The following is a 20,470-nucleotide window of genomic DNA, read 5'->3' on the forward strand; positions in this document are numbered from 1 at the left end:
AGACTCATTTATAGTTGTTCCTTTAAAACCATGGCATCCCTGAGGACATTCTTTATTTTCAACATAACACAACCATTCCACATTGTTGCCACACCCATTACTTCTTTAGCCAAGACAATCCTCCAAGGTATTTGTGCTATTTTCTAACTCTCAAATTTACAACCAGCATTTCCAGGGAGAGTAGAGTCTGCTCAGTTATTTGTCAGCGGGATGTGGGTTATTTTTAAAATGAGGAATTTGTTATTGTAACACAACTCAGACTTTCCTGGTATGTCTCAAAACATGTGAATATTTCCTTCAAAAGTAACCAGGTAAAGGTCAGAACTGTGCTGGTTAGTATGTGTGTGATGGCTCACCCCTTGCAGCTCGCACACAGCAGCAGCAATACAGAGAGCAGCAGCACGGCAGTGAGGGTGCTAAGGGTGATGGCCAGGACCAGCTGCCCACTGCCAAGCCACGATGCCACACCAGTAGCAGCTGCCGCCCCTGACCCAAGGACACCTGCCTCCGGCCCCCACCACACTCCACTCAGCACCGGAGCCATGACGCATCACACTGTGGGAGGAGAGGACATCGGATATGTACCGCCTGGAGAAAACACAAGAAAAACAGAAAAACAGCTACATTTAATGTGTTGTCTTCATTTCTTTTGAAGACTCAAAGAAAATAAAACCATTTACCAGCAATTATTTTCTTTTTTAAATTACACACTAATAGCCTTGAGCAAATGGGCCGTGTCGAAAAACCACTATAATAATACTTAAAATGAGATTCAATATGCAGGGGAATGATTTACATATTTTCCCCTCTCTAAATAGTTACTCTTGTTTGAGGATAAATTCAATTTACTAACGGATGAAGCTGCCCAATTTTTCAAACTGTGCTCCATTTGTCAAGCAAACAAACTGAATTTACTTGAAAATGGTGCAGATTCTGATATGAAACAGTAACTACCAGGCAGTGAAAAACCTTTGATATCCTTAGAAAAACATCCAATGTGTTTAACAGTCTAAAATCCTACTTGAATGCAGGCCCTGTAATGTCCTTCATAGTTTAACTCCCTTAAATGTATAATTCTTTTTTAAAAAAAGGGGGGTTGAAATGATTCACACGTCTATGTTCTGCAAACGGCCAGCAGATGGCGGTCCATGTCAGAGTCAGACTGCAGTAGAGACCGTGAGTCTGCTGCAGTGGCCCCCCCAGTCTACACAACTTAGTGACTGTCTGGGCTCTGTGTGCAGCATAAGTAACCTCATCACGTCTCCCTCTGACAGCCAAAGTTTGCTTTCTCTGAACTGATGAAGCCCCTGATGTTATCACGGCTGATTTATGGCGCTGTGTGGTGTTGCGGGGTGACTCACAGCCAGGGGTGGGGGTGGGGGGGAGCTAGTCTGAGCCCCAAGAAAATTCTGAACAAATAAAATGTGCAGTGGCGGGTTTGTATTGCATTGTGTGCACAGGCGAGGACATTTGTTTGAAAGAAATGGAAGGCAAACAGTATCAAGCCAGAGATTAATTCCTATGCAGAATTTCTTTTCTTGCTTACAGCTATCCAGGAAGCCTACCTAGACTTGATTACATGCAGATACTGAGTGTCCCTGCAATACTAATACGACAGTGAAATATTAATGTTTTTATTGTATTAAAAGCTTTAGAGGCTATACTTCTATCCCTGTAAGGATGTGATATACGTTTGATATCATTCTTGCATGGCCTGGCAGAGAACACTTAACAATTTGAGCTAATGTTAGCTTCAGGTAAGCTAGTGGTCTCCCGTCATCATGTGTTAGCAAAAAAGCTGAAGGAGATTTTTATCCTTGAAAACTACTTTACTTTCACCAGTTAAGAATTATCTTAACTTAAAATGTCTAAATTAATCCTAAAAGCTATGATTTGAAAACATTTCCTACATCGTGCTAACGTTAAACTCTTGGTTAGCAGCACACAGCTCTTTGCCATTTTGAAACAGATGTTGCTAGCTAGCTGGCTAAGGTTTATGGAGAAGAAGATTTGAATTGGAGGGCTAATGAATAATGGTGTTAGAGAGTTGCATCATGTGCGATGTAAAGACCCTGAATGCTGGTATTTTACTTTCAACATAACACTCAAAGCTAGCAGCACAATGCTCTTCTTTGCTGATTGAAAACAGTAGTTGCAAGTGGCAGCTTCACTAAGTTTTATTTATATGAAATCTTGTGTTTAGTACATTTCTATGGGATGGGATGGGAGGGGGGGGGGGGAATTGGACTTGGAAACAAAGCATTTAAAGCAGTCTCAGAGGGATTTTCTCTACAGGAATATTGGAACAACTTTGGCAGGAATCTAAAGGCGATCATCCATCTTACTCTGTCTCTTCTTCTCTAATGTTTGAAGCAACTTGTATGTGGAAATGTGCCCAGATTAGAATGTGTGTTTTCTGAAGCCAGTGAAAAACTCCATTCTGTTTCTCTGCCTATATGCTAATGTGAGGAGGGAGTGTGGGAACAGGGGGATGCTCTCCTCGTCTTCTAGCAGCGAGGGGATGTTTTGCAGGGAGTCAGAAGGAGCCGCAGAAGCCAATTTTAACTTCTTCTTCAAAGGACACTGAGGAATTCCTGTTTTTGTTGAAACGCCGGTTGTGTTTCCCCGCTGATGAAAAATACACAGGGGTTCATGTTGCTATCAGTGTGTGTGGCTAGTGAGAGGCAAACACAACTTTACCTTGACACCTTGGATGATTAGTCAGCTCGGCCTTGCCTGGAAGAGAGCAGATAAAAAAAAAACGAGAAGGGGGGATTACTGAGATGTGGAAGGAAAGCACTGAGCTGAATATTATCCTGGAGGGTGGACGATGATGCTGAGTCTGTGTGTGTGAGTGTGGATGATGAATCTATGGCTGGCTGGGCAAATGTGTGTTTGTGTGTGTGTGTGTGAGAGAGAGAGAGGGAGAGAGAGAGAGAGAGAGAGAGAGAGAGAGAGAGTGAGAGATGGAGAGAGAGAGAGGGAGAGAGAGAGAGAGTGAGAGAGAGAGAGTGAGAGATGGAGAGAGAGAGAGGGAGGGAGAGAGAGAGAGAGTGAGAGAGAGAGCAAGAGAGAGAGAGAGAGAGAGAGAGGGAGAGAGAGCAAGAGAGAGAGAGAGAGAGAGAGAGAGATGGAGAGTGAGTGAGATTAGGGAGTGTGTTTGTGGTTTTAAATACACATCAAATACATATTGGGCAACAGGCTGTCTAGAACACACAACGCACACTCTCCTTTGACACACAATTTCAGCATTGTTTAGAGTCTATACTAAGAAACACACACACACACACACACACACACACACACACACACACACACACACACACACACACACACATTATTGACCATGCTGACTATGTTACTGAGAGGATAATAACCAGGTGACATCATGTCTGAATTGTATCAGATAACACATGATATCCAGGATATTCTCTCCACACTTCTTAACATATTAACACATTCCCTCAGGCTTCACTTATTCTAACCCACTCACACAGGTTGTACATGAACCTGTCCGACCGATGTTGAGTCAAAAATGTGGTCAAAATGTGTGCATTCTTCCACCCTTAGCATCACCAATCCCTGATAAATTTCCTTATATGGTTTGTCTGCCAGGCTTGTGTCCAGGTGTCACTATCTGCTGCTGCTGTGTGCCAGCTTGTCTGTGTGTGAGCCTGTGTGTGTGTGTGTGTGTATGTGTGTGTGTGCGCCTCTGCTGGCACTTAAACCAGAATAATTACTGGCTGCAACAGCGCTGTGTCACCATGGCAACATCCCCCTTCTTCCCATCAATGCTGTTGATAGTGTAAGAGAGAAAGAAAGGAATCACAAAAATGTTTTGAATGCCGTAGAGGATAACGAAGCAGCAGCAGGTGGTTTTGTGTGTTAAGGTATGTGTTTGGTTTGAGTGTGTGTGATGATAAGTGTCTTTACACCTGTTGCATACAGGGTGATGATTAACATGATGAAGTGAAATAACCTTAAGAATGAAGTGCTAGACTTCACATATTCTGCCAAAAAGAAAATCGACACCGGGTCTGAGATACTTGTCAAAGATCTGCGTCGCTTCTCTTTTGTAAAGATGCTCTTTCAAGATGAGAAGAACCGACTTTAAGAGTCAACTTAGCAGAGCATCGTGCCTCAAACTTATATGCATTTGTGTATCTATGAAGTCATTTACCTTAATCATTCACTCTAATTTAGAAGTATATGACACTGTTAAGTATACATAAAGGGTGTCATATTTATATAAAGGTAAAATCACCAGGGATCACTGTATCATTAAAAGCTGAATCATGGTCTGCTCAGATTGAATGAGCGTGTGCAAACACTGACGTAAAAACACCATTTTTGATGTGAATCGTTTTGTCAGGGCTGATCCATCTGACCAGATGGTTGCCTTTCTAGATGTATTATTAATTAAACAAATTGACACTGAAAAAACTTTGATAAATTAATAATGACATGTCAAAAAAAAACTGTGAAGCTGTAACCAGTAACAACAATGACTAGGTTTGATAGTATTAGAACTGACTGATATTAACAAGTAGTCAAAAAGAAAGAAAGAAGAAAAAAAGAAAATCTTGATCATACAAATGAAAGTAAAAAAATAAATAAAAATTGCTTCCATGCTTAATCCAAATCACTATTTATACAGCTGTATTTAATCTTTTCATATCTTTTCATATTTAAGACTAGTAATGCTAAGTTAAATCCTGGTCTCATTCTTAGTTTTGATATTTTTAGCGCTTATTTACTCTGTATTTAATATTATATTGTGTTTATTTACTAATATTGTGTGTTTAGACAACCTGCTGCTGTAACGCCACAATTTCCCAGTTTGGGATCAATAAAGTCATTCTATTCTATTCTATAGCGACAGGCTGGCTTGGTCTGGTTTTATCAGTAGCTTAAGTTAGCTAAGGTAAACTATCATTAGCAAACCTTAATATAGTTAACTTTGCATGTCCGCATTTTAATTTTTACCATCATAGCCATTCATGGCCGTAATGGCTGTTAAATAATAATTGTATTATGTATTATGTATGTATATGTGTATTGTAATAATCTATAATTGAGACAGAAAAGTCAGCACACTAAAAGTCTGTCAACATGCTGATGAAGGCTGAGCGCTGAAACGCGCCAATTGCCGTTTTGTACGCTGCTCTTACCCGGATAAAGGAAACTTGAAGGACATTTAGTGTCCACCTGAAACTGTATTTACTGTTTTTAATTCTATAATTGTACATGTGTTAGCCTTTAAAAAAAATAAATGTGGGTTATAAATTAGCTAAAAAAAAAAGACTGTTGATATTCAAACTCAAATGCCTGCCGCAAATTCCCCATTTGTACATTTACAGAAAACAACTCTTACTGTTAACCAATTATTAGGCAACATGGCAGAATCCAGAGCATCTGCTGCCCAGGGGTAGGTAAGCCTGAGTAGATGAAAAAGTTTTAATCAGTATCATGGTGTTTGCTCATGTGTAGCTCTCTCGTCATGGAAAAGGAGTAGGCAGAGCCGGAGGTCAGAGTGCAGCGCATGAAACTTTTGCTAATTGGTTAGTGGAGTGTTGTGTAGCTTGATCTGAGTCAGGGCTCTGTTTAAACACCAGCTTTATTTCAGCTCACAGCATCAACAGCTTGGACCAGCAGGAGGTATTCCCTAAATTTAACTAAAAAGTTCACTGAGTAAAAATATCACACCACAACTTTAAAGATGCTCCGAGGCATATTCTTCCATCCCCTCTCATTCCTGTTTTCCCTGTAGCCTGAGTCTGCCACATTTGATGAATTTAAGTAAATCATCATCTTAACTCAGATAGTATGAACAACCTGTTCAATATAAACACACTTCCAGCCCAAGATAGCATTTCTGACATATTCCACTGCTGTGTTCTAAAATACAATAAGACTAATGTGTCTGTTCTTCCCTCTGAGGACATTCTTTCCTCAAATCTTGATAAATTGCAGCCATAAAAGCTTTGGGATCTTTTTAGTGTGGAAAACTAACAGGCCACCGCCATGTGATAGGGCCAAGGGCTACAACTGTACTCCCTCATGCTGTCACTCTCCTTATTTCAGGCTATAATGAAAGAAAACAGAAGCTTCGGAGGAGAGACAATCAGGGTGTCTGTTTTCTGTTTCATGCCACAGAAAATAACTGACTGGAAAAGCCATTTGAATAGGAATGTGTTTTGGGAATTACAGGCACAAATCCAATTTCTGGCCTCACACAGCTGCACACACACACTTACAGAGACCTGAGTCTAACCACAAGCCCCATCAAAGCATAACCTTCATCGCAAAAGAAAATAAGGCAAGTGTGTGTGTGTGTGTGTGTGTGTGTGTGTGTTTGGAGTTCATCTGTTGGACAAGCTGTTGGATAGCAGCAGAAGATAAATCAGAAAGATTTAAAAAAAAAAAAAAACATCCACCAGCAAAGCAGTGCTGTAGTTTCTGTAGATGTGACACCCTCCCTCTGCAGGGTCCTCTGGTTGCACACAGGCAGAGAAGGTTTACAGCTGCATGGCTGCTGAGATATGAGCCCCGGGAAGCTTCTCAGAGGACTGCCTGAGGCATTTCCACAATAATAAATAATCCAGTTTTTAGAAGAGAGAGAGAGAAAAAAAACTCAACTTTCTTGGAGAAGTCATGCAAATTGCGGCAGCCCAGCAGGAAGATCAAAGTTGCATTTGGAGAATTATAAAAGAAGAAGAGAAGAAGAGAAAGAGAAGTGATGACTGGAGTTTTTTCCAAACAATGAGAGAGTTTCGGTTTTTCCACAGAGACTTCATTTTTGCACTGTTTAGGGAAATACATTGTGAACTATTGTTACAGATGCATTGTATGCAAAAGTGCTATTTCATCTCATTTTCTCTGATCTCTGTGGGCTGTTAAAACAGAAGTCTATGCAGAAACAACAATGCACATTTGGGGTAAACATATCTTACATTTGACATAATTCTGCAGCAAGAAAGCACAACAAAACAACTCAGAAACCTTCAGGGTCTTTGCACTTTCATTACACTGTGTGCTAAATCCAATTAAAAGAGATAAATATCTTCTTCACATCACATGTGCCTTGTCATCTTTATTTCTCATCCCTAGCATAAAGCATAGAGCCCTAGCATTGTTAGCTTGCCAGTGTTTGGGGGGGGGGGGGGGGGGGGGCTCCTTTATTGACATTTGTGTTTGGCAAAAGGAATCAATGGCATGCCAATCAGCTCAAGTGGTTGAGGCAAATACAAGAAGTTATAAGCAAACTCATGAAATACACCAAAGAATAATAAGTAAACACAAACAAAAGTATAGTAAGACAATTCTAAACCTGCAGAGATAGTTATGTAAATAAAGATGTAAAGATGTAAAATATATAATCAAATTGAATCCACACATTTTCCTTTCAAAGGGCTTTTGGGGGTTTTCCAATTATCTTTTCAAAAGAAAAACAATGAACAAGAATGCACCACATAAAACACAGACCAATGACCATCTTGTGTCCTGACCTCGGGGCCATTTGGATGGTGGGGGACGGGAGGATTGGGGGAAGGGGAGATGGAGGATGGTGGGCTGCTGCCAGGGGGCGAGAGAGCAGAAGATGAAGAAGAATAAAGACTAAGAAGGAGAGAAAGAGAGAGAGGGGATGATTCTTGAGAATGATGGAGACCGTAATGACACTAAAAGAAACAAATTGAAATGACGCTGTAAGTATAGGCGTGTATAGATGCAGTGACACACACACACACACGCACACACGCACACACGCACGCACGCGCCCCATGGGAGTGTTGATGAAAATCATCTCCTAACAGGCTGCGGTGCAACAGGGACCATACCCTGCCTGAGACACTGCAAGCAAGTGCATTAAAATGCACACAAAACATTTGCATAATAATGGAATATGTGTTGAATCAAATGCAGTTTGGCAAATAGTTAATCAACGGCGTTAGTTCATAACTGACGAGCGTGGCCAGAAGGCGTGTGTGTGAATCTATATTATATTCAAATTCTAGTCAGTGTCATACAGTCTAATTTACTAATCAGTGTCCGTCTCTGCATGTGTGCCAGCAAGCTTGTACAAGCATGAAAACAGGTGCTTCAAACCAAGGGACATCATTTGTGTTGCCATAGCAACACGGTCCCATCCTTAGGGTTAATGGTGTTAGCATGAGAAATTGATTTATCTTCCCTTATCAGGGGAAATTGAAACTGCATAATTTATCAAGCCCTTTCCTCCCCTTTCTCATATTACAGATATGTGTGTTTCATATTCATCTGTACACAGACAGAGCCGCTATATCTGCACACAGTGGACTTTACATCGATCTCCCACTGGGGACGTGTAAACGAGATATGAAGCGTCTTCCCCAAGCAGATAAACGTTTCACTCCCTTGAGATTTAACAAGATACACCGAGCATCTTTGCTTTCATTCCTCCACCATGCAGAGCATTTTTCACATATGTTGGTAGTTTCATTTCATTTGTGCAATGAAAACATCTTGTATATCTGGGTAGTTTTATGGTAAACAGGAGTATCTGGTTTCATTTTCTTTTCCCTTGATTTCCCTCCCAGCTGCGAGGCCACAGAAACAGCAACATGTGTCTTAAGTCTTCACCATAAAAGATCCCCTCTCTAAACAGTTGTGTGTTCTGAGTGACCTTGCAGATTCATTCCAGGCTGCGTGGTTGTGTGGATGGTTAGTGTAAACACGTGTGTGAGCCTGCCTGAAGTTAATGTCACTTGGCCCTATCTGAAAGAGACATTTCCTGTCCTCTTCTCCCTTCTCGAGGAAGCGGGTGACTCTGATGTTTTTTTTTGTTTTTTTAAAAGCCTGCAGATGTTTTGGTGTAAAGAGAAACATAACCAAGCCTGAAACTACTATATTCTAATCGGATGATTACGACTCACTGAGACTGTATCATAAATAAGAAAGCTCTGAATTTCACTGTATTTTCACGACAAATGGAGGATGGTAACCTTAATTTAGAAACAGAAAATCTTTCTGGAAATCATTCAGCATAATATATTTGCACTTCTGTTAAGCTTCCCCCCCCCCATTTCATTTACTTTATCTAATCTTTTATAGCTGTTTTCCCCATGCCTGAGGCCATTGCTCTGCATTCAAATCTCGTGGACTTGATTCTGTGAGCTCAACAGTGTGTGACTGTGCAAGGCGCTAACACACTCTACAAAAAGAACACTTAAAGCCTTGCGATTTCCGTTCCACTTCTCTCCTTTCCTGACTTCTTTTCATCCACGTGAGAAACAAGCTTTCTCAGACTTGCTTACTGGCACCTTCCCTTATACATGATAACTCATCCAATTTCAATTCTTTTTCACATGTACCCTCAGCTGTTTGGAAAGAGGAAGTGTAAAAATGCTTGCAGTGTTAAGAACTTCACCTATCAGTGTAAAGCAGAGATGCCTGCAACACCCAAAACCACAGCCGTATCTTTGAACACGATAAACAAAAACTTACATGCACTTCTTTGACTGACATGTTTCAGCCAAGCTACTTAAAGTAAACATCACTTAAATACAAATTTAACAAACTTTAGCTTTTTTTTTTTTTTAAATCATTCCCCAAATGCTTATAGAGAACTTTCATTCTCCTGAGTGAAAAAAAAAAAAAATCTCTGCCATTGTTTCAAATTGATTAGCTCTGTGACAGCGCCGGTGCTCAGCTAATAATAAAATGCTTAAACAAAAGCGGATTCAGTAATTGTTCATTGAAGCAAGTGTGTGTGATTAAATAAACCAGCCAGGCGTGTCATCCCAAAATGTAAATGGGGACTGGGAGCGTGAAGAAAGATGGATAGTTGAAATGATTCCAGGGATTGTCACTCATGTTGTAAGTGACCTTCTCTGCAAACACTAATAGAGGGTTAGCATAAGGTGTGTGTGTGTGTGTGGGGGGGGGGGTTGTTGTTGAACTGTTGAACTCAGGGTAAAGCTATGCCTGCTAAGTGAAGATGTTAACAATGTTGTGTTTGACTTTAACATTTTAAATCATACTGAATAAACTCCAGACCCTTTTCTACACTAATACTAAAAGACACACACACACTTCTGACAAGAAACACCGTCGTTTTATTCACTATTCAACGGCTGCATGCATACAATTTCTCCATCATTGTCACCTTGAGATGAAGATTAGCATTAGAGTGAATGAGAAGCAGATACAACCACATCATTATTCAGTGGCACTGGCCTTTATGTGTTGAATAGCTGCCAAGATAAAGGGATTATCAGGGTGGACAGAATAGGATGAGGGATGTTGTATGTGTGTGTGTGTGTGACTGTGTGTGTTATTCTAAAAGCTGCTAATGAAATGCAACAGATGCCTGGAGACACATCTCCTTCTCGCGCTTGCAAATTTGCAAAAAGGGGACGCATTGACAATAATTACACACACATTTCCCCTGTGACAGATTCATGTATAAGAACACATAATTCTTCCTTTTTCTGAGTCTAATACACACACACACCTACAAATGTTGAGGCTGATGCTCGCCATCTACTTCATTTATCTTGAAATGATTCTGTGAAACTAGCTTTTTGGAACAAAGGCACAGAGGCCATCGGGCAAATTAATAGGAGTTGTGTGTGTGTGTGTGTGTGTGAGCAGAACGAGCAACTGGAACAAACTGGAGCAAAATGGAAATGTGATCCCTCTTAGGCTTGCTTTATTAGAGGACCAAGGCTAGGTGAATGGCAGGGGGTCGGCCCCTTTCGACCCTCCATAACATCGGGATATATGACGTTTGCTAATGGCTGTGTGTCTGTCTGTCTGTGTGTGTGTGTGTGTGTGTGTGTGTGTGTGTGTGTGTGTGTGTGTGTGTGTGTGTGTGTGTGTGTGTGTGTGTGTGTGCATTTGAGGAAGGGTCAAAGAAAAGGAAGAGAAGAGAAAGGACATGGCAGAGTTAGGAGTGAAAAAGTGAAGGAGTGGAAGGAGGCAGAGGAGTGCTCTTGCATCTTCTGACCTTTTCGAGCGAGACATTTTTCAGACAGACTTATTCTGGCTAGGATTGTTGTATAACACACACAACACACATGTATACACGCCTACCTCACCAACTGAGGACTACATTCTGAAGTGTCTAAGCGGGGACGCCTGTTTCCGATCATTTAATAAGTACAAAAAATATATCTGAAAAAACGAACCATTAAGCTTTTAACTATAACATACTTGGAATGAACGTATGTGTTTTTTTAAAGAGGGGACTTGCAGGCTTGATCAGTGTCTACCTATCTCAGAGGAGGCCTCCATGCACAGCAGTCTATCACCTTATAAGTGAATGTTCACTGACAAATCCTAATTTGTCTCTTTAAATGGATAATTTAACTCTCATGCATCACTATTTAAACATTTCTCTAATTCATGTATCACAAAAACAAATGTCAACTTTACACATGCACACAAACTTGCCTGTCCCCTGTTGCATTTCTTACAATTGTATTTCCACCTGTCTTTGTTTTTTTGTCCATCTCTTCTTCCTCCACCTTTCTCACTTCATCCATTCATCCCTGCCCTCACCTAGCCTTTGTCCCTCTCCAGACCTATAGGCACATTCAACATGTCTGCCATCCCATAAAGATATGGTAAAATATGGAAGCCTGCAGGAGCTCAAAGGGCAAATCTGCAATCAGAAACAGCAGCTGGGGGAGGGGTGGTGGACAGTTGGGGTGGCTGAGGGGGGTTGCAGCCAAAACATTCATGGCAACCTCTTCAGCAGCCAGGAGGAGGGGGGGGGGGGGGGGATGCTGAAGAAATGGCAAACCCTCAGACAGCCATCTTCAGATCTCTGGTAAAATCCAACCACCGCACGCCCGAGCAACTCTGGAAGATTGCAGGAGGCAGATATGGATCAGCCGCCGCCTTTTTCACTCTTCCATTTGATTCTTTATTTCACAGGCTGAAGCTTTTTCCATATTTCACCCTAGTAAGTAGGAAGGAAGTGTCTTCAGTAAAGAAGAGGCACTCCAGGTGAGAGAGGAGGATACATTTTATGTGCATGAAATGTAGGTTTTGTTATCATCCCAAAGGAACAGTTCAGCATTTGAGGAAATATATTTGCTTGCTTTTATGCCCAGAGTCAGACGCGAAGATCAATTCCACACTTATGGTAAAACAATTCATGTAGAAATCAGTTGAGGATTTAGTACTATTTCTTCTTCTTATTTAACATTTGCAAGAATATTCCATAGATAAATTCAATGAAATTCAGATTTCTGTAAGGACTTTACAAACACACAAGAGTTTAAAGGTACGCATTAGAGTTGCTGAATGCAGTACATTCATTTAACAGTGAACAAATCATATATAATAGATTATAATACAGAAAAACATTTATCAACAAATGGGTGATGGGTGCCACAGCCCATCTCTGATCAGTTAATGGGGTTGGCTCAGAGTGTCCCGAGGGAGAACTGAAAACCAAATGAACTGACTAAATGTGCATCAGAGCAGGAAACACATTTCCTGCTGGTTGTAGAAAATCTGCTGTCTGTCTCTCTCACACATGCGCATAATTATTAATGCACACACATGGAGGAAGGAAGTTAAGAGAAAACCTGACACACACACACACACACACACACGCACACACACACAGAGTCAAGTGAATAGAGATGAACCAATTAGCAGGGGACAGAAATCAGCGTGACAGAGAGAGATGGGGGGGGGGGGGGGAAGGAGTGAGAGAATGTGAAGGAATACATTAAAGCACTCAGTGTGCAGGCAAATGCAGCTGAGACACCTTCACACTCTGACACTTTCAGGGAAAGCTGAGGTGGCCAGAGGCAAATCCATCCTGTCACAGTGAAAGGATAATGTGGCGAGATGCATGGAGAGAGTGGGACGGACAGGAGTGACACTCACTGATATTATTCATAGATTGACACAGAGGGACTGAGGAGGAGAAGTCAGTTGAATACAGACAGTGAATACTGCTGCCCAAATAGTATAGTACAGACAGGTGTCAAGTGCTGTTTCAAAAGAAGCTGCACAGCACACCATTCTATCAAAAGATTTTTTATTAGAGCTAAAAGGATGATTTAACTTAAACCAATTTAACGGTGTTCAACAGAAAATTCATGAACAATTGCACACAGAAACTTCAAGAAACGCTGAAGATGTAGGTTCCCATCTGGTGTTGGTAAAGTTGTCAATAATAAAAACGCAACATCTTGTTTCGACTTTTTCCAATAAAGCTTTTCAAGTTAGTTGCAATAAAAGAAGCACAGCCTGTGGTTAGAATTTGCAAAAGCGTAACATTGTGAAACGCTGATTTCTTAGATAAAATAAGATATTAAAACACCATGATTAAAAGGAGACACAAATCAATCCCCTTTCTCCCAGATAAAGTTCCTGTTTGTGTGACCAATCCAGTGCCCCTGATTCAATAGCAAATCCAGCAAAAGCTAGAAGACTGATTCCCAAACTTTTGCAATGAAGATAACTCCAAGCTGCCATGTTTGACTAGTTCTTTGATGGGAAAGGCTGAAAATACCGACCCTTGTATGAGGGCAGGGGACAAAACAAATGACTTGTTGCTATTTGGATGCATAGAACATCGTCTGAACTTTACACATTAGTCAAAGAAATCTGGTACATGCTAATGTGATCTGAGCCAGAAAAAAAAAGCTGTTTAGCCACAAACTGCACCAGGTACCACAAACGTGGGTCACCTTGAGAGGAATCACAAAGCGCTGTTTTAATTAAAAATGCGTTCTGTTTTCTCCATCATTCTTATCTTTCACGTCCCTACACACGACTCTGCACACAAACACACACTTATCTAAAGTCTAACACAACACACACTCTTCCAGAGTGCCCCTCCATATCAAGAGCCATTACATTACAGCTTTTGTAAATTACCTCTTGATGCCCCTGACAGTTAACTCATATGAGCCCATTAGAAGAGCCCTCGACACTCTGCACAACACACACACACACACCACACGGCTCTGACCCCTCGAGTGCCGCTGATGATGATTTCTTCTAGTGATATCAGCCTGGGTGAAATGTGTAATGCCACATATGACATCATATTATGGGTTAGTTATTACTTAAGGACTTCCAGACAGTCTATCAGCAGCATATCAATGACTGTTAATCAGGCTATCAGAGCACAAAGAGTGCTGCTCGATGTAGATGGAGAGAATTACACAAAGGAGGAAGTCAATTACAAGAACATGTTGTTAACTGCCTCTTGATCCTTGTCTGTCAGCTGCCCTCCCATTTTTCTCTGCCGTTTATAATCCAACAAGAAAAGAAAAGATAATTAAAATAATCTTTAAAAAAAAGTCCAACTCAAATTTGTGTGATTGTTGCTTCGGAAGATTAAGCGGTGGAGATAGAAAAAAAGCCTGGCAGTTTACTGTCAGCAGTCACAGCAAGGAGCATGAAATCATCTCCTGAAGAGGCATTAACAGCATTAACAGAGCCGGAGCAGAGATTGCAGATTTTGTCCTATAAGCTGCTTGGCCACAAAAATGACATCTGAAATCCCCTAGATTCCCTTTGACAAAACTTGTTGTGTAAGATTCCCTAGATATCATCAAAGTTTGGAACAATCCATCAATTACATCTGCCATACCGTCGGTTACTAGGACAAACATTTCTTGTGTAATATTTCCCAGTTAATATGTCAGATCCTTCAATTCACTTACATTCATCAACAACCCCTTACTTTCTACTAAATGAATCGTCCTCATAAGATTTCCTAGAAATCAACAACAAAGTGTGGGACCTACAATTTGAAAATGCTCACAGTGGATACTTACAGCATATGTACTTAAAACATGTTGACTATCAGAGCCAAATGTCAGAAAATGTTGCATTTAAAGTAGGTGCACACTGTAAACATTGTACATTCCAACTTTCATCTCTGACAGGATTCAAGTAGAGGTTAAAGAGTCTGTCAGGATGTGTCTGTTTGGGAGGTATTGAAGTTTGACCACCAGGGTTAAGCTCTGATTTGAGGACACTTGCCAATTGTATTCAAGTGAGGAGTCTAAAAATATCCTAAATGCACAAACACACACGCACACACACAGGCACACGTGGACCTAACCTTCCCAGGCAAATAAGCTGGGGGAGAAGAGGGATTCCCGAGAGGAATTAGTGGAATGTAAACAGGCCACCCACACAATCACACACACACAATCACACACACACACACACACACACACACACACACACACACACACACACACACACACACACACACACACACACACACACACACACACACACACACACACACACACACACACACACACACACACACACACACACACACACACACACACACACACACACACACACACAGTTTCAGAGGGCTTTATCCGCGGTCGTGAGATGATGGCCTCATCTGGAAAAAAGATGCCCCCAGAGAGCACAGTAGCTTGTTGGGAATCGTCCCTACACTGTCCTCCAAAAGGCCCCGTGAGAGGCTACAGGAATGCAAAGGCATGCTGGGAAATGTGTCAACCCCTTCACCCTTTTGATTTGTACTAAGCATCCTGTGTGAAGAATGATGGGTAAAAAAGATGCAGCAGCAGCACTCAGTCTAAACCATGGCCCGTTCAAATTTTATGAAAAAGTCAGAGAGTATTATTCTTATCATCCCTCAACTCATTGTTGCACGCACATATATATGTACACACACACACACACACACAAACACACACAAACACACACATACGCAATACGTCATTCTAATCCTCTGCATGGCTCAGATAAATGACATTGGCCTTTCTCCTGTTAATAAAGCCCTCTGGATCACACACACACACACACACACACACACACCTTCAATCCTCACTGTGTGTTTGATTTAAGACACACAGTGAGGATCAGTGTACATCAAATACCAGTATAGCAATATAGCAGTTCTCAGACTACATTAATCAAGTATGTTGTTAGGAGTGGATGTAAATTTAACATGGTGCTTTTTTAATGATGTACACTGATTCAAAGCAAACCGGCCAAAGACGGCCAGTCTTTAACACTTTCTCCTCCGTACGACACCATTGTTGTGTTATTAGGCCTATGGCCCGCATTACCAGCTGCTCCAGAAATTACTTTCTGGGTCGCTGGGGGATTACTGTAAGGCTAACACCACAGCACAGAGACCTGGGGGCCACAAATGGGTCAAACACCATCTCATTTTAAAAAAGCTGCTAAAACAATGAAACACCCACAAGTAACCTTGAGCGCTCATTCCTTAAAGAATGAGAATCCACGAGGGGACCCTTTGCACTTAATTAGCGAGGAAAAAAGTCTAGACGAGAGAAAGTAAACAGCAGCTTACTTCCTGTGTTTTGGCTTCTTCTCCCGGCCTTGCCCTGTGGTTAGCTTTGTTGTTCGAGTTAGCCTTCCTCCTGCATGTGGCTACGGCAGCTATTGTTCTGCTGACAGGCCCCTTATAAACAGCTGCTTTTACCTCATGTCTCTGTTGCTATACCACCCGCAACTTCTGCAAAAAAAAAAAAAAAGGCAAGAAAGAATTAGAGGTTGTCTCTCTTGAAGAGGGTGAATTCCCATTGTCTCAAGTGGTACATTCTTTATTTAGCAAGTATAGCAACTGTGTTTATTTCAGCTTTCAAGGGTGGGTGAAGTTTGCACAGTTGGCCATAAAGACACTGACACATTTGTTTAGGAATACCACACGGGTGTAAGGAAAAAAAAATATTTGAGGAGATGAAAAAAGCTTCAAAAGATCAGACATGTTTGAAGCTAGCAGGAAAAGAAGTGCTTTTAACTGTCACAATTAATTTCAAAAGGGGATATGATAAAAAGTTTTGGTAAAATGGTCTAACAGTTCACTGAATGATCAAAATATTCCAATGAAATAGCCAGACTGAAAAAGGAAAAGCTTCCAAAATCAGATCTCTTTCACATGCATTTCTTTAAAGGTAAAGTAAACTTAGGCATGTGTTAGATAGATAGATACTTCCATCCAGTAGCAGGTTACAAAGACGTACATGACATGAAACATTTGTTACAAATTAACCACAAAACCGACAATTTACCCCCTTAAGGACAGCAGCACCTTTGTGAGGCTAAAAACTCTCAATGTGAATGTATTGACCTGAGATCTCAAGCTTAAGTTTAACTCAAGTACACAGTCCTCACTGAACACAGAAGCGCTTGTTATTCACCTCAGACTCCTATGAATAATTGATCAATGTGCGGGTGCTGCTGCTGCTGCTGATCCATATGATGATTCAGTAATGAGCTCCATAATATCCTCCTGGGATTTGCTGATTCAAGCGTCACACAGTTCCAGAGGGAATATAGATTTTTAGGGAGAAGCGACAGCGAAGATGAAATGTATGGAAAAAAGGTGTGATACAGTATGTGACATATGTTACAATCTGGACTCACACCTGCTACACACATGGGGTTCATTAGTGCACTGACCCATTCAGAAGAACTGCTGACAGTGCAGACAGCCCTGAAGTCTGCCAGTGTTTGAATGCAGCACCATGGCCTGAAAATGACTAAGAGATTGATTTGGTCAAATCTACGTCGCATGTAGCAAGGTAGTTTTTCATAGTCTGACAATTGAGTTTTCTTGAATACAAGTGCTGAAACCATTCGTCAATCCATCTTGTTTTTTGTTCAAATACTGTTTCTTTATCAGGAAGAAGTGGATAGCAGAGTAATATGAAACATTGTGAGAGTGAGTTAGTGTTTTTTTTTACTGTCACTAAGTCATATAGTTAGATTCAGAGATTAAAGGACGGATGATGATTGTTGAATGATAGAAAACAAAAATAATTCTGACATCCGCTTCATCAATTTATTGTATTAGATTCCCAAGATTTTCTGTTTCCAGCTTCCAATAATATTTATATTAATATTTGTGCTGCGTTTTATTGTCTTCATTAACCATAGATATAACGCTTTTGTAATGTTGGAAAGTTGAAATACGATGAACTTTTTCTCTCTTTTTATTTGGTTGCGTTAAAGTTTGGAAAATGTATCATTCGAATAATCAAAAATGTGCAGCGACTGAATAAAAACATGTTTTGGTTGTTGATGAAGCCCTGATGTCGTTGGTCTTGTGCAAAACAACCTTATTAATAAACCTTTCAATGACGCATCTTTTTAGATTGTTATCTTAGAATTCCTAACTGATCAAAAAATGTGCAGAAAACATCTTTTCAAATATGAGGATTTTACTTTCCCAGCATAATTTAATTACAAGCGAAATCCCTTATTTTCAGCCATTGTTCCATATTTGATTTCTTATGGTGAACATCTGTTGTCATGTTTGATCCTACATGGACTCAATTATTCATAAGTTGCTTCAACAATAATAAGACAAAGTCATAACTAGTTGTAGCAGGAAAATTCAACATTCTCAGTCAGAGTTGTAGGATCAAAAGTGAGTGTACAAATTGATTCTGAGTCACCATGACACTGCAGGATATCACAGATTAAATTACCTTTACTCAGCTGTTAAAGTTTGTGTGTATTACCTCCATCCACGGCTGATTTGTGCCGTGATGTGAGTGTGTGTAGCGACACATCTACAGTGCATGTGTGTTCACGGTAATAAACATCAAGGGATCAAGAAAGGCTTGTTGACATCCCTCTCGATGCTCAGAGGTCACACTTCTCTGCTCAGATCTTGTTATCACTCTGCGGGGCCGAGTCGCACCGAAGCATCTTGTTCCTCTAAGGCTGTTACATTTTTTTTTTTTTAAAACGACACTCGGGGGAAGGCTCGCTGGGAATCAAACCACTTAGAAGTGAGTTTAGATGACACATAGAGAAAACACAGACACATATTACGTATCGATGATCCCTGATGAGTGGCTGGCTTTTGTACAACATGTCTGGGGCGTGTGTGTGTTTGGGTGTGTGGGTGTGTGTGTTTGGCTTTGTGACAAGTTAATGCAGCAACTCACTGCAATCATGAGCGAGTGTTCCCTAGACTTAACAGAGGAGAACGGCTTGTTTTGACAGCTATTAGTCACTACTGTAATGTAACAATAATTCTGTAATGATTGTGTAGTAAAAGAACAGTTACCCTGTTGTTATTAGAAGCTCCTTCAGTGAGCGACTAGTGATGCCACTATGTTCCACTGAACGACTCAGGAGGTCCTTTGTTCCTGCAGCAGTCCCATATTTGAATGAACATTTTTAGTTGTGTTTCTGACTCATGGCTTTACATGATTATTCAAATAGTTTCAGTGGTGTTTGTTATTTGTTTACTTGTTGTGTACTGTGATGTACTGTAGATATTGTTTGTTGTGTGTATCAACTGACCGGGTGACAAATGAGTTTCCCCGCTGGGGATCAATAAAGTTTTCTAATCTAATCTAGAAATGTGTGTTTACACTTCATATCTGGCCGGCTTTTATAAAGTAAATAATTGACTAAACCCTTCTTCATGAAGCCTAGCCGATGAATGCTTTTCTATACATCGCACTCTTAAACATTTCCGTTAAAAAACGGTAAACAACTGGCAGTAGGGTTGCCAGGAAGTTGCTGTTAAATTAACGGTATATTGCTGTTGCTGAAATTTACAGTTTGCTACTTTTTTTGTAAATACAGCAAAAATCTGTTATTATAAACCTTAACAGGATCATACTGTTGAAATGTCCTCATAAATTTACAGCAATTCATTAGAGTGCATGAAGAAAACATTAAAACGCTCTGCGGTTTAGATGACAATACTTACAAAATGTGCATCATTTTGTGTACTGTGGCTTCATGCATCTTAAGTTATGAAGTCACAGGTAGACTGTGACTAAAGCCCTGCCAGCTGCTGTGAATGCCACAGTAGCGAGTCACTGGCAGCAACTGAGCAATGTTCATACAATACACACATTCTCACTTGTTCTTGAACACGCACACACACAATATGTCGAGGGAAAGTTGTGTGTCCGGGTGCCTCTGCTCATTCGTTGTAATACTCCCATAATCCTTTACTCTGCAAAATGACACAGCTGCCAGACATATCCTCTCTGCTGGCGCCTCAAACCTCCACCCCTTTCCTCTCTCTCTCGCTCTCTCTCTCTCGCTAACACACACTTTTTTTTACAACCGCGACATATCTTAAAACAACATCTATCCCAGTGGCCTGTCATATTTATTTCAGCACTGAAAGTCTATTAAAAGGATTCGATCATGTACACAGCACAAACATACCCATCCATCACCAGGAAAACTCCATAATTGGAAACAAACAGGATGTGCGGTGATCATTTGTCATCTAATTGTGACAGAACAGAAATCACTGAAAGAGGAAGATGAAACCACACACTTGCTTCATCAACATGCTGCACAAACTGTTTGCATCCTGTTTATGCAGCATTTTATTTAATTGGCAGATATTCATATGCACAGAAAGTTTCCTCCTGATCCTCAGTTTGTTTACAGATTCAAGCTTTCAGGAACCTTTTGTGCTGAATGGTACTTTGACTTTTAATAAAAATCTGTG

The 20,470-nt window shown here is 40.7% G+C and overlaps 1 protein-coding gene across 2 annotated transcripts in view; it reads right to left on the reverse strand.

The window, feature by feature from the left end:
• pag1 (phosphoprotein membrane anchor with glycosphingolipid microdomains 1) overlaps nucleotides 1–20,470 on the reverse strand; it is a 58,953-nt gene that overhangs the window by 19,371 nt on the left and 19,112 nt on the right. Inside the window, exons 2-4 of one of the 2 annotated variants that reach the window (XM_061059137.1) lie at nucleotides 16,325–16,489; nucleotides 2,701–2,736; nucleotides 357–588 (exon numbers count right to left, since the gene is read on the reverse strand). In XM_061059137.1, the coding sequence (XP_060915120.1) occupies nucleotides 357–544 (188 nt within the window). In that variant the 5' untranslated portion in view covers nucleotides 545–588; nucleotides 2,701–2,736; nucleotides 16,325–16,489. The remainder of the gene's footprint in view (nucleotides 1–356; nucleotides 589–2,700; nucleotides 2,737–16,324; nucleotides 16,490–20,470) is intronic. The other variant, XM_061059138.1, reaches the window with a different exon arrangement.

This window comes from Labrus mixtus, chromosome 16 (assembly GCF_963584025.1).
Source record: "Labrus mixtus chromosome 16, fLabMix1.1, whole genome shotgun sequence".
Lineage (NCBI taxonomy): Eukaryota > Metazoa > Chordata > Actinopteri > Labriformes > Labridae > Labrus > Labrus mixtus.